General features: G+C 56.9%; 4 protein-coding genes across 4 annotated transcripts; 3 read left to right on the forward strand and 1 right to left on the reverse strand.

Moving 5' to 3' along the window:
• Positions 1-169: 169 nt before the first annotated feature.
• Positions 170-1,659, forward strand: J3D65DRAFT_562659 (uncharacterized protein; the record flags this gene model as incomplete). Its single annotated transcript, XM_066797577.1, has 4 exons — positions 170-340; positions 519-901; positions 945-1,012; positions 1,058-1,659. The coding sequence occupies 4 exons, from the start codon at positions 170-172 to the stop codon at positions 1,657-1,659; spliced, it is 1,224 nt and encodes a 407-aa protein (XP_066649830.1).
• A 1,568-nt stretch (positions 1,660-3,227) lies between these two features.
• On the forward strand, positions 3,228-6,160 carry J3D65DRAFT_176259 (uncharacterized protein). The gene has a single exon (XM_066794304.1). It carries the CDS (start codon positions 3,612-3,614, stop codon positions 6,099-6,101), a length of 2,490 nt encoding a protein of 829 aa, XP_066649831.1. The 5' UTR covers positions 3,228-3,611; the 3' UTR covers positions 6,102-6,160.
• On the reverse strand, positions 6,160-7,373 carry J3D65DRAFT_176958 (uncharacterized protein). The gene is made up of 2 exons (XM_066794307.1): positions 6,976-7,373; positions 6,160-6,912 (listed from the first exon to the last, which is right to left on the reverse strand). Exons 1-2 carry the CDS (start codon positions 7,131-7,133, stop codon positions 6,219-6,221), a joined length of 852 nt encoding a protein of 283 aa, XP_066649832.1. The 5' UTR covers positions 7,134-7,373; the 3' UTR covers positions 6,160-6,218.
• A 3,812-nt stretch (positions 7,374-11,185) lies between these two features.
• Positions 11,186-13,821, forward strand: J3D65DRAFT_177071 (sugar transporter STL1). Its single transcript, XM_066794308.1, has 9 exons — positions 11,186-11,543; positions 11,601-11,985; positions 12,102-12,164; positions 12,291-12,472; positions 12,556-12,729; positions 12,778-13,098; positions 13,178-13,247; positions 13,302-13,384; positions 13,440-13,821. Exons 1-9 carry the CDS (start codon positions 11,464-11,466, stop codon positions 13,771-13,773), a joined length of 1,692 nt encoding a protein of 563 aa, XP_066649833.1. The 5' UTR covers positions 11,186-11,463; the 3' UTR covers positions 13,774-13,821.
• Positions 13,822-13,939: the final 118 nt, after the last annotated feature.

Genomic DNA, 13,939 nt, shown 5'->3' on the forward strand with positions numbered 1-13,939 from the left:
ATACATCCGCGACCATGTTCCTGTTAAGATGCCCAGCCTCCTGTAGGCCGCGGACCTTTCCCTGCTTTTTCCGAGTCTTACGCAGACATCTTGGTATATCATCTTGGTCGACAAATCCTCGTGTTGCCACCCTTTGGTGAGCGTCTACCATACACGACGCTTGCGCAAAATGCCTTCGTTTCACCCACTCTCAGAAACCACCTCCAAGGCTCCAGCAGAATTGTCCGTCTGCATCGTCTTTTTGGTTCTGACTTATATTGCTGTTGGAGCGCGATGCTGGGTCAGAATACGCATGATTCGAAGCTTTGGGTGGGATGATGCTTTGATGTGTATATCCTTGGTACTACGCCCTCCCGATATTCGAGCACTGCTGACTTTTAGGTCCTCTTCACCGTCTACTGCATCAGCATCATCGTCATTGCGTATGATTATGGAGGTGGAACACATACGCTGGTCATTGGCCAAGCCATTCATGTATGTTGCCATGGTCCTGATCGCAATGATGCTAACACGACTAGTGGGTCCTTGTCTCGGAGACCATTTACGTCGTCACGGCCATGACAGTCAAGCTTTCTCTCGGCGTCTTCTTTCTTCGCATCCTCATCAGGCCCTGGCAAAGATGTTTCGTCTACGCAGTCATGGTTCTCATCACATTGCTCAGCGTCTTCTTCTTCTTCAACCTCATCTTCATGTGCGGCAACCCGAAAGACTATCTTGTCCGTTATGTTGCCGACAAATGCGCCCCTCGAGAGGTCCAGCGCGCTTTGGCATATCTTTCCGCCGCGGTTGGAGCTTTTACAGATTGGACCTATGCAGTCTTGCCTCTTCAAATTGTTCTCCAGGCAAATATGCAAATGAGGGGCAAGATTTCGGTCCTCTTGATTCTATCTCTCGGAACAATGTAAGCTCCTCACCGTCCCGGATTACGTGTACTGACAAATTAGTGGGAGTATTTGTTCTACGGTGCGGATCAAATATATCGAAGGCCTCATCAGCCCAACCGACTTTTTTTGTAAGTTGATCATCTAATCTTGTCCTCTCTTGTTGATTGCGACAGGGAACGCGACCATGATCGCCATTTGGTCAATAACCGAATGCGGCGCCGGAATCACTGCCGGATCGCTTGCTACGCTCCGGCCTCTCTTTAAGCATTGGTTTTCGGCAGTCAGAACATTCACCCAAAGTTCGTCGAGCGGTTCTAGAAACTGGGGTTCGAGTATCATGAAGAAATTCTCCAAAGGCTCACTCAACCAAGCCAGTGGTAACCACAGAGCCAACCAACCGGCTCCAACATGGCAGCTGGGGTCTCAAGATCAGTCCCAGGAATCAACCAAAACACGCAGCAGACAAGGCAGCAAGCAAGACGGAGACAGTCTGGAAATGGGCACCATTCCTCGCAAGCCGTCGACCACACAAATGAGGACGCCACAGGCCTCGAGCGCTTGCGACACTTCGGGTCTCATTTCCATCACCGAAAGCTTGGAGCGCGATAGTCAGTGGTGGCTGGCTCAAAGTCGCTCGACTGAGCAAATGCGCAGACCCCGAGCGGGCTCAGGGGTGCATCTAGATCTCGAGGCCAACCACGACATGGGTCGGAGGAGCTCATGCACGATCAATGAGGAAGAGATTAGGGACATTATCCACGCAGTCACGCGGTAGCGGTCTTGGATCAAGCACGGCAATTCAGTCACTGAAACGGATCTCGCGGTGTACAACCACCGACTGCTTCTGGCCCTTTCAACCGGGATGGCTCGAGTCAAGCTTGGCCGGACTCTGGACCCGAATGGAAGACGATATCCTGACGACCGGACTCTCGGGTGCGAATCTATGGCGGCAAATCTGCACGTCGATGGATTCGGACGCGCCCGATTGTTCAAAAGCAATGCCTGGCCAGGCAATCCAACCACGCGACTACGCCGTTTTCCGAAGAGTAGCCGCTGCACGCTGCACGATGCACGCTGCAGTAGCTTGACGCGTCTGAGATGGAGCATCCATTGTCTTTCTACTGTCAAGGCAACACTCGTACGACTTGAATTGTTCCTCTACGGAGTGACTCTTCGAAGGCCTCGCCCGCTCATCCAGAATTGACACTCGGCCTTCTAGTCGGGCCATTCCTGTCCCAGCTTCTCTTCCAAGTACACAATCTTCCGCTGTAAGGCCTCGGCTTCTTCTAGCGTAGTCAGCCCGTCAGACCTTATACCTTTCTCCTGGCGGCAGGTCTCGTCTTGGAATCGACAGCGACTACATGCAAGCCCGATATCCTTCCCAACGGAGTCGTACACGCGACAGTCTCCGTTCCTTGCGCACTTGGGGCGTGGCACCAACTTGTTGTTGTACGCACTCAAGTCGCCGGTCTTGAACTTTTCTACGGTCCTCTCACACATGTTCTCGTCCACGGAGTACCACACGTCAGTGCCAAGAGGATGCGGAAGCTTGTCCAGCTTGACTTGCAGCTTGGACTTGGAAATGCTTTCGTTTTTGCGCCGGGGGGAGCAGATGGTTTCGTGCGCTTCAGTGGTGGAGTGTTGCTGGATGATCAGCATAGGCGACGAGTGGAAGAATTTCGTACAATGGATTTTCTTGTGTCGTCGACTTTGCGCTTCCCGATATTGGCGAGAGACATGTCCGAGGGCCTTGTGTCCCCTCGATTCAGTATCCTCGAACTGGGGTGGGGGAGTATCTCGAGTTGCGTGGTAGCTTTCACAGTCGAATGGAAGCGCGCTGACTGCGTCCCGTTCCGCTGCTCTGCGAGAAGTTCAGCAGCGATGTTGGATATGCGGCCCATCCACCACTCCAAATTGGATTCGCTGCGCCCGCTTCGCGATGCGTTGATGGCGATTTGAAGATGATGGACATCGAGATGTTGTTCCACGTCCCGCAACTTCCTTTATCCGTCTTGGGCTGCGCATCCATCAAGCTTGGTTCGCGCTCTGGACGGGAGGTTTATTGTCAACACGACCTCTACGCGTCCACCGCGTCTTCGCGCCATCAATTCTTCTCTGCCCTGGCAAGGCTTATTACGAGCAAAGAAGCTGTCAATTCGTCAATGCGAGTTGACTGTTTGCGACTGGACTGCAAGCCAGACATTTGCACAGTCGGCGTTGAACAAAATCAAAAGGTGTGGTCGGGACTTTTTTCCGTCTGGATCGCATTCAGTTCATTCCAAGAAGCCTCCGAACCCGGTGCCTGACGGCTAGAAGGTCACATCCCGATCGAACGCACCACATTCTTTCATGAGAATTTCTGCCCGTTGGCAGTTTTCAAATTTATTGCCAAACTCGGCGTTTCTGTGAAAAGCTGGATGCAGACTACATTCTCATTTTCAAAACTTATCTCCTCCCCCGACTCGAAAGTATCATTGCGAATTAGTGCCATGGAATGGTCTGCTCAACTGCAGTCTATCCAGGGAGTCGAGTCGGCCGAAAAAGGTTAAACCGTGTCTGTCCCAAACCCCTGGATAGCGACGCATACCAGCTCGCGTAGATCCGGATCGCAGAATCTCGCCATCATGAGGCTGGCCAAGGGACGCAGGTGCAAGTTCAAGAAGACCGGGCATCCCTCGATCGACCGTCACACGTCAAGCTGCAGCCAATATCGCCTTGAGCGACACCATGACTCTCAAGCTTACTTCGAAATTTCGGTCCGGTCGAACCGTCCGCAGCCACCGGTTCGACAAGTTGGAAGACGCGGATGCCCCTGCGCCTTTTGATTCCTTCAACATGACTGCAAATCTTCCTGCCACGCCGGATCCCTACGACAGGTCAGAAAGTCGGTCAACTGCTCGTCGTTCCATGGCAACTTTTCAGAACCTCACCTTTTCCGACGTCCAACAGCTCACCAATGTCTTGTCGCATGCGCCCTCTCCGGCAATCTCGTGGCAGTCTCCAATGTGGGCGACGTACGCCCGCTTCACGCGCCAGCAAATTGAAAGTCTACCGGCCCACTTGCGCTGCAAATCCAACTCGCCATTCTCCTCGCGCTTTTGGACGGCCTCAAAAACACCCACGGACAATGAAGGCGGTCTCTGCAAGCTCCACTCGCAGCTTAATGTCGACCTCATCCGCAGCATCTTTACGTTCTTGCAAAAGGAGATTGAAGATCACATTCCGGCAATCCTCGACCCTTTGTCCGAGGCTGGACGACTTACCCGGCAACATGAAGATGTCATGAATGCGCTTGCGGCGGTGCCTGCTTTGTGGACGGCGGCGCCCACCAAACCGCAGGAGGCGCCAAACGACGGCCCATTCCGCGACATTCGACGTCGTCTTGGGAGACGCGACTCCATGATGTCGCCGAATGGCACTCCGCGCATGTATTCGATGGCGTCATCGTTGCAATCCTCCCTGTCTCTGTCCACTTCGGCGCATATGTCGAAGCTTCTGGCCATGTCGACCTGTCCGGCCCAGTTTCACAAACGCTCTTGTCTGGCGTGTGCCATTGCGCAGGTGGGCAGCTCGCCGGCCATTATCTTTGCACTTCGCGTTGGGATACTTGCGCGCAGTCAGATTGAACCGAATCGCCGTGGAGTGCGCATCACGTTTGTCGAGTGCTGGATGGAGCACCTCCATTCTGTGGATGAGGAAGAGGTCGAAAGGGTCATGAGAGAGAGTTTCGAGTTGGGCATGCAGTTGAGAGGGCTGTACAGGAGACTGAGCATCGAAAAGGAGAGAATCCGCGTCGAGGACAGCGAGGAGCCCGTCGACATGACGACCCAGGCGAAGAAGGGGTCGGGATTTTGGATTGATCTCGGCCACAAGGCCAACTGCGCGTGGCCGTTCAAGACGCGCGGACGCGGCTCCAACCTCTCCATGTTCGATCTGGCCAGCTCGCACTCGCCGACGCAGCGCTCGGTCAAGCCGCGCGGCCGCAGCTCCAACCTCTCCATGTTCGACCTCGCGCGCTCGCACTCGACGCACCAGCCGTCGGCCTTGTCCAAGCCCTCGTCGACCAGCCGTCTGCGCGCCATTCGTGCCTACAGCAGCAGTCAGCTCCAGCCCCGGCCCAAGACGAGCTACACGCTGGCCAGCCGCTCGCAGAGCGTGAGCTCCCATCACCCTCCTGCCCTGCGGCGGCCCAAGACGAGCTTCTTCCATGCATCGGCGACGCCGTTCCTCCCGCGCTCCCTCAGCCGCCGCAAGACGACCAACCAACTGAAGACGGACAGCGCGGCGCTGCTGTACTCGTCGACGCCGCCGGCGGATGCCTCGCCGCCCATGGCCTGTGACCGCTTCTCCAAGGCGACGCAGACATCTCCGCGCACGTCGGCGTCTGCGTCGCCGCTCCTGCCTGTCCCAACCCCTTCAAACTCTTCTCCCCCCTTGACTCAACCCACCGTCTCCATCTCCATCCCCCCGCGCACCTCCTCGCGGCCCCTCCCCGACGCCTACGCATGGAAAACGCTGCCCCCACTCCCGCCCCAGCACCGCGCGCGCAAACGGCGGCACCTCAGCCTGCCGGACGCGCTGACCTTGTCTGGCACCAGCACCGCTGCCACCACCGCCACAACTGCTCCCTCTCCTCACCCCCATCCCCGTCACCAGCATAACCACTCGCACCACCTGCACCCGCGGCACCATCACAACCAGTACCATCAGCGCCAGCGCGCTGCCGGTGCCGTAGCCGCGCCGCATGCGGGCCTTGCGTTTGGAGTGCGTCACGTCGCGTCCGCGGCGCCGCTGGGCCCGCAGATGCACGTGCACCCGGCGCTCAGGACGAGGGCGGAGTCGCCGGAGGTTGAGGTTGAGGGTGAGGCTGATGCTGAGGTGGGCGAGATTGACATTGGGTTTGGCGGCGGCGTGGCGGGCGGCTTCGCTGACGCTGCTGGCGCTGCTTGCGGTGGTGGCGGTGGTGATACTGGAGCTGGTGCTAGCGATGGGAGCGTCGTTGACGCTGGTGCTGGTGCCGGTGCTGCGGCAAAGGCGAAAGTGGATCTTAGCCTTTTTCCGAGGGCGAGTAGGAGGGGCGACGGGGAGAGGGAGCGAGTGAAGCAGAGGGTGAGGAAGGATGCGGGGACGGGGGTGGGTACGGAGACGGGCAAGGGAGGAGGGGGAGGACAAGATGCCGCGTGGAGCTGTGCTGTCATGAAGGAGATGGGTATGTAGTGGCTTTTGCATGGATAGATACATACGTGGAAAGGAATATAGCGCTGTATAGAGCAGCAGCAGCAGCAGCAGCAGCAGCAGCAGTCTTTTTTCGTGTGAATGTATGTACATCACGCATCACACATCACGCTGACCGGCAGATATTCCCGCGCGCAGGCAAGCACCTTGGATAGCAAACGACTTGCTGCAGTCAGTCTGCCGACGGAGTGACAGAAAGACGGCCTTGAGGTTTGTGCGGCTTTGCGTAGGGAAATGTGTATCAGCGACTTTCTCCACCGCCTCATTCTCCTCTGAGAAGTGTGCCGGCTGCTGGATCCTTGTGCCTTCCCTCCCGTCTCCTCTGAATGTTCCGTGGCGAAATGAAAATGAGCGTGGTTGAGTTGCCATGGCCGTTTCTCTTCCGCATTCGAGGGTTGTCCAGGGTAATTCCGAAACTGCGGCTGAGGGGTCTTCTGCGGGGAATATCTCGCGCGTTTGATTTGCGGTGGGATGTAGAGCGTAGGTGGCTTTCTTGGCTGGAGTGTTTTTGTGATGTAGCCTCTCGTCGTGGAGTCGTTGTCCTCTGCGCAATGCTCGAGTCTCGTGGCTGGTTTGTAGCCATCTTCCTAACCTTTTCTCTTCCGTCTCGTCGGGGATGCCCACTGGTGTCTCGAGATTGAGGCTTCTGCCGTCTCGTGTGTCGTTATATGCGGTCCCCTGCCAGGGCACCTCACCCTCGATTGTGACATCCAAGTCCTCGATGCAAGTCCCATAGCCCTTCCAAGAGATTCTTCGAGCGTCTGTCCAAGTCGAGTCGATATCCAGAACCTTCCTATTAGCGTTAGTCGCGTTTGCTGTTTGTCTGCAGTCCGCTCACCCAAGCCATCCCGCTCACCTCTGAGCCATAGAACCTCTCTGCACTCCCATTGCTCGTGATGCAAGCCTTGCTTGATCGAAGAAGGTAGAGTCCACCACGCCCAACGCAGGCAAACAGAGTTGTCGTGATCCCGCCGCGACATGAGGTTCGACGGCCTTGGTGCCTCGCAGCCTCATCGCCGAGAGCCCAAAGCGGGAGGCACCCGCCGCTCACTCCCACAACCCACCGACGACAGCTGATAAATTCCTGCTGCTGGCTTCTCTTCGTCCCTCTCCCTCTCCTCTCCTCTCCACCTCCTCCTCCACCTCCCTCTTCACGAACCCGACAGGCTTCGTTTCCTCTTTGCGCAACTGCTTCGCGATCCTGCTCTTTCTCGTCCGAGATCCCACTCAAGGTATGTGCCCGTTGTTCGCTCTACCAGCCCGCCGCGACGTCTTGAGCTCGCTTGAGCTCAGTTGAGCTGGCTTGAGCCTTTCTTGAGCTCGCTTGAGCGAACCTCACGTCGCGTCGCATTGCTTTTCCAACCTGAGACTGCCTCGCGTTACGTCGCAAGTCGTGATCTCGCTGACCTTGCCCAGGTTCACCAACCAATCTCTCCTCAAGTCTTCATCATGTCTTGGGATCCCGGTAAGTCCTCTTCCTCAACCACTCTTTACCATGCTAACCTTGCAGCTCCTGCTGGTGAGTGGCAGGCCGAGTCCGGCGGAGATAATGCCACCTGGGGTCAGGGCGAGTCGAACGGCTTTGGCACTGGCGATGCCGGCGACCTCGGAGGTGACGCCGGTGGTGCTGAAGATGTCGAATGTCACAAGTAAGTCGCTCACTCCCGTCATTGACCCTGCTGACGCCCCAAAGCTGCAAGAAGACTGGCCACTTTGCCCGTGACTGCCCCGAAGAGAAGCAGCTCACTGGAGAGTGCTACAACTGCGGCGAGGTTGGGTATGTATCTGTCCCTCAGCCTTGAACTTCGCTAACCTGAGTAGCCACAACAAGGCCGACTGCACCAATCCTAGGGTCTTTCGTGGTACCTGCCGTCTCTGCAACGAGGCGGGTCATCCGGCCTCCGAGTGCCCGACCAAGCCCCCCGCGCTTTGCAAAAATTGTCAGCAGGAGGGTCACACTGCCGCCGACTGCGAGAATGCTCGTTCGGCCGACGTCCTCTACAAGGAGGTCCCAGAGATGTCGGACGACGATGCCTGGGCCATGCTTCTCAAGGCCGACAAGGAGCGCGACCTCGACGAGTTCCGCGTCGCCATCAAGGCCTACGGCAAGGCCCTGCTCGCCAATGGTCAGCCCATCGACTTGGCCGGCGTCGACAAGCAGATGCGCGAGGACAACATGAACGTCCACATTGTTGCCGTCGACAAGAAGGAGAAGGCTGGCGATGTCTACACCATTGTCGACTTTTCCGGCAAGACTGACTGCACCTATGCTTTGAGCTTCAACTACTCCTACAAGCCCAGGCGCAAGACTGCCATGGACTCTTGGCCCAAGAGCCCCGAGGAGAATCGCGAGCGCCTAGCTGACGCCGGCTTTGTCCTGACCAACTTCATCCCCAAGTGTTCTCAGTGCGGAGGTAAGTCTTCTTTCATGCGTGGTGTTGCTTTTCTAATGCATCACAGAGATGGGTCATTCCAGGAAGTTTTGCAAGCAGGAGCCCGAGGAGATTGACCGTCCCAATGTCAAGTGCCTTCACTGCCAGGAGATGGGCCACCGTGCTCGTGACTGCAAGGGCGAGCGTGTTGATCCCTTCCTCTGCCGCAACTGCAACAAGCGTGGTCACGGCTCGCGCGACTGCCCCGAGCCTCCCAACATGGACAATGTCGAGTGCCGCAAGTGCCAGCAGAGTGAGTTTTCTTGACCGTCTAGTTTCCCTACTAACGTCGTGCAGAGGGTCACTTTTCCAAGGAGTGCCCCAACGGCCCCCCCAAGATTTGCAACAACTGTGGCGAAGATGGTCACTTCTCCAAGGAGTGCGAGAAGCCCAAGGTCCCTTGGTGCTTCAACTGCGAGGAGAAGGGTCACTCGTCGCGCGAATGCCCCAAGCCAAAGGGTGAGCTTTTTCTGTGGAGCTTTTAGGAACCATGCTAATGTACGCAGATTGGTCCAAGGTCAAGTGTTCCAACTGTGAGGAGATGGGTCACGGCGCGAAGAGGTGCCCCAAGCCCGTTGTCGAGAAGCAGGACGGTTTCGGCGACTCTGGTGCCGGCGGTGGCTTCGACGCTGCCGGTGGTTCTGGTTTCGATGGCGGCGCCTCTGGCTTCGCCACTACCGGCGATACGGCTGGCGGAGGCTGGGGCAACGATGCCACTGGCGATTCCGCTGCCAACTGGTAAGCGGTCTCCTCCCGCTTCATTCCTCGCTCTTTCGGCCTGGACTTGAGGCATCAACGTGTATTGCGCGCTCAGCGCTGGTCTTCCCGAAAATGGTCTGGTCTGCTTTCGATTCGGTCATGGTCTGGTGGAATTCGTGGTCGTGGTCTGCTCGATTCGGATGATGGGTCTTCAAAATGGTCATGGGTACCGACTGAACTTTTGGGATGGGCATCGGTTTAGCTTCATCGTAAAATGCAAAAGTTCAGTTAATCTGGTGTCTTGCACTTGTGATGTGGGCATATCGGTGATGTCGGGTTGAGGTACGTCCCCGTCCCTGATCATGTGTCTGCGCTGACCACACTCGGCAGCGTTTCAGTACTTGCAGTGCATGATCTGAGCCTAGGTTCGTCGCCGCTTTCAATCCACATGATATCATCCATCTCTTTCTCCATTCTTGTCAAAGGTAAACAAACGGTCGTCCTGCCCGTGACGCAGGATTTCCCCGGAACTTCCCAATCAGGAAAACCGACGACGCCTCCTCCAAAACTGGGGAAATCAGAATGACGGGGCTTGTCTCGTGTGTGGCGGGTGCGGCAAAGCCGGCGGTCTTTTTGACGGCAAGGCCGCGGTCGGCTCGGTGTGGTGTCGTGACCATCGGAGCGGTGCGACGAGAGAAAACCCCGGCAACGTTCGCTGAACATGGGGTGTGGTGAGTGGAGAGACGCGATCCACTTTTGCGCCAAAAAGTCTTGATTCTCGCCACGCCTGTGCATGGTGTTTTCCGCATCCAAGCATCGATGAGGCAGCTATCGAGAGCCCACCTTTTCTCCCGATGGACCCTGTGCGTTTTGCGCCGGCCAAGACTCTCGACGGCATCCCATCGGGTCAGATCCCTCTGGCTTCGGCGTGCAATCGACGACGTGTGCCGTGGCCAATGGCGCTGCGTTCTACCGCTTGTAGCCCGCCCGCGCGTGTGCAGTCTCCCGAAACGGGCACAGCCCAGCCGGAGCGCGCTCTCGAAGCGCACCCGTGGCCCGCGGCAATGACGACGAGGCGGGGCCCCCCGACGACCGCCTCCATCTGGGGTCCGAGTGGATGGGGACTCCGCAATCTGAACGGCGGAGACTGGGCAATACGGCCGGCCTTTTGACCGCCTACCTCCTCCAACGCTCTCACGCTGATTTTGTGGGCCGCGCTGCAACGCGGTGGCGTGCGTGTGTTCCCCTTCATTCCTGCCTGGAGAAAAGAGTGGGGATGCCCCCCCCCCCCCCCCCCCCCCCAAAGACGAAGCGTCCCCGATTGTGCAGTTCGCGAGTCATCGCCGATGGGCGTTTGCAGCGGAGAAAGACTGGCGCTTGGCAGACGGCCGCCGCGAAGAGAAAGAAAGACGTCTTTGGGGTCGCCTGTGGAGAAGCGTAGTCATCCCCAGAGCGGGATGCCGTTGGCGTTTTAGTCTTCCCCGGATGGATGAAACAAACTTTTTCAGGGTTTGCGCGCGACTCGAGACGAGGGGTTCTCTGCGCGGGGCCTGGAGCCGCAACTAAAGCCAGCCAGCCGTCGCCGATGCCGCCGCCGCCGCCGTCGGGTGAGTAAGGCTGACAGACGGCCGACGACTTTTGACGGCCAAGAAACATCAACAAGGGCTGGTTGTGGTGTCACGAGAGAAACGACCGGCGTTCCCGAAGCGGCATCCCGAGCCCCATCGCTCGCGGCCGGCCTGAGCGCTGCTGTGGAGGACCGCCCCAGACTCTGTTTGCCCTGCTTTCCCCCCGGGGATCCCACGTCCGCTTCCCTGGTCCAATAACGGCCGCCGCGCGACGTCACTGGCCCAATGCTCGCGGTACGTACCTTGGTCGCACGCCCGGACGCGCGCTAGTTAGCTACGACTCTGCGCGGGTGTGGGGTCAGAATGCCGCCTCTTTGATGCCTCTGTACGTAGAGCCCGCATCCCGGTCTCTGGTCGTGGTGGTGCTCGTCTCGTCTGCTTATAATGGCCTTGACCCCCCGGTTCCCCCGATGTGCGCCGGACTTGTTGACGCCGCCCCTCGATCCTCTTTGACGCTCGCCTTTTGTTGGATATATACGGCCGTCAGTCTCCGCACTCGTGGTCGGCCTCTTTCCCATTGTGCTTGACTCGCATGGTCACGGCGCCTTTTGAGACTGCGTTTTCATCCACACCACCCCCGCCAGCATGAAGCGCTCTTCCTACTTCGGCCTCCGCGGCACCAGATTGAACGTTGCCATTGGCGTAATAGCCGGGCTGGACTTTCTGTGAGTGTGCAGTCTGGAGGTGGTGGTGGTGCGAATGGCCGACTGACTGCATTCCAGACTTTTCGGCTATGACCAGGGCGTCATGGGCGGGCTGCTGACTCTCGGCTCTTTCGTCAAGGTCTTCCCGGAGATGGAGGTCAAGGGCTCGCCCGCCGAGCAAGAGCATCGCGCTACCATTCAGGGTATCGCCGTGGCGTCGTATAACCTTGGATGCTTCGTCGGCGCTGTCGCCTGTATCTGGATCGGCAATATGCTGGGACGCCGGTGGACAATTTTCCTGGGCAGCTTGGTCATGGTTGTTGGCGCCGCGCTGCAGACTTCGGCGTTCTCCCTCGCGCACTTCATCGTCGGCCGTATCATCACTGGAGTCGGGAACGGACTGAACACAAGTACTGTCCCCACGTGGCAGGCTGAGACCTCAAAGAGCCATCGGCGTGGTCAGGTAAGCTGCGGAGACCCCTGTTATTTGATCAAAATGACCAAAGGCGAAAAAAAAAAAAAAAAAAGAAAGCCCCTTTTCTTTTTTCTTTTTTGGAATAAGACGCTGATTTTTCGAAGCTCGTGATGATCGAGGGCTCTTTAATCACCGGCGGTATTTGTTTATCGTACTGGCTCGACTTTGTAAGCTCAGATTTCCAAAATGGCCCCCTTACCACCCCCTGACCCCCTTTTTCCATTTTTCCCTAATTCTTTCCAATTTGGACGTCACCCCAGGGATTTCTCAGTCACATATACTGATCTTGCTAGGGATGCTCCTACCTAGAGCCCTCATCTGCTAGCTGGCGCCTGCCAATCGGTATTCAAATTATTTTTGCCCTGATTATCCTGGCATTCATTCTGGGACTCCCGGAGTCGCCCCGTTGGCTGATATTGCGCGGGCGCGATAGCGAGGCTATCGATGTCCTTTGTGCGCTAAATGAGAGAGAGCCGTATGTCTAAATTGGCCCCAGAGCTACTTGGAAGCCCAGAACCCCTATTTCGGTCCTGGTGGAAAGCTGACGAGAGCGCACAGTGACGACCCTTATATCGCGACAGAATTCACTGTGATCAAGGATACAGTCATGGAGATGGCCCAAGGAAGCTTCCGCGACCTCTTTACCATGGGCAAGGACCGGCATTTCCACCGCACCGTTTTGGCCTACGTCAACCAGATGTTCCAGCAAATCAGCGGAATCAATCTTATCACGTACGTTCTCCGTATCTTGTTCATGGGGCATTGCTAATGGTTGCCCAGGTATTACGCTGCTACGATCTACGAGCAATACGTCGGCCTCTCCCCCTTCGTTTCCCGAATTTTGGCGGCTTGCAACGGCACCGAGTACTTCATGGCCTCCTGGATCCCCATCTTCCTCATCGAAAAGGTCGGCCGGCGTTCTCTCATGCTCTTCGGCGCCGTCGGCATGTCGCTTTCCATGGCTGTCTTGGCTATTGCGAACAGCATAAATGATGGGAAGACCGCGGCCGAGAGAAATGCAGCCGCTGGCATTGTTGCCGCGCTATTCCTGTTCGTCTTTAACAGCTTCTTTGCGGTAGGCTGGCTGGGTATGACTTGGTTGTCAGTATTTCCACTTGGCTAAACCTCCTGTTCACATCGGGGGGAATGAGCAAAGAAAAACCAGCGCTGACAGACTCAGATATCCCGCTGAAATCGTCCCACTACGCATTCGAGCGCCCGCTAACGCGCTGTCTACTTCTGCGAACTGGGTAAGACTAAGAAGCCCTTTTTCTGTTATCAAACTGCTAACATTGGGCCCACAGATCTTTAACTTCATGGTCGTGATGGTAACACCGGTTGCCTTCAGCAGTATCGGCTACAAAACGTACATTATTTTCGCCGTCATGTAAGCAGAACGCTCCTTCTCCTCCCTACCTCTTTGAATACTGACATTTGACCAGCAACGCCGCCATCGTGCCCGTCGTCTACTTCTTCAAGCCCGAAACCGCGTACCGCTCGCTCGAGGAGATGGACACCATTTTCCAGAAATCAAACTCCATCTTCGACGTCGTCAAGGTCGCCCGCGACGAGCCGCGCCGCTACGGCAAGAACGGCGAGCTGCTCATCCCCGTCGACGACGCGGAAGATGTTGCTGCGCTCGGCGGCGTCCGCAATCGCGTCGGACGCCCCCCTATGGATCGCGCCAGCAGCAATGTTGGCGAGAAGCGGACGGAGGGCCGCTTTGAGGATGTCGGCAGGACTGAAGAAGTCTCTGGCGGCGTCAAGATGGGTTGAAATACGCTATGTTCATTTGATACCTTGAAGATTTGGGAAGACGGATAAGAGAGGCTTTGAATACATGGCCGTGGCTGCGCCCCTTTTCCTTTATGCTCACGTACCTAGATACCACTTCTCAGTCGCACTGACTGTATATGATGTCAATATTTTCGTTTTCCAAAAT

The sequence above is a fragment of the Phyllosticta citribraziliensis genome, assembly GCF_038025025.1.
Source record: "Phyllosticta citribraziliensis strain CPC 17464 chromosome Unknown J3D65scaffold_17, whole genome shotgun sequence".
NCBI lineage: Eukaryota > Fungi > Ascomycota > Dothideomycetes > Botryosphaeriales > Phyllostictaceae > Phyllosticta > Phyllosticta citribraziliensis.

Excerpts from the sequence above, each read along its gene's own strand:
- J3D65DRAFT_176958 (XM_066794307.1), bottom strand. The coding sequence starts at position 7,133 with ATGAGGCTGCGAGGCACCAAGGCCGTCGAACCTCATGTCGCGGCGGGA. Across the intron at positions 6,913-6,975 it reads AGAGGTTCTATGGCTCAGAG|GAAGGTTCTGGATATCGACT; the intron begins GTGAGCGGGATG and ends TAACGCTAATAG.
- J3D65DRAFT_176259 (XM_066794304.1), top strand. The coding sequence starts at position 3,612 with ATGACTCTCAAGCTTACTTCGAAATTTCGGTCCGGTCGAACCGTCCGC.
- J3D65DRAFT_177071 (XM_066794308.1), top strand. The coding sequence starts at position 11,464 with ATGAAGCGCTCTTCCTACTTCGGCCTCCGCGGCACCAGATTGAACGTT. Across the intron at positions 11,986-12,101 it reads AGAGCCATCGGCGTGGTCAG|CTCGTGATGATCGAGGGCTC; the intron begins GTAAGCTGCGGA and ends GATTTTTCGAAG. Across the intron at positions 12,473-12,555 it reads GCGCTAAATGAGAGAGAGCC|TGACGACCCTTATATCGCGA; the intron begins GTATGTCTAAAT and ends GAGAGCGCACAG.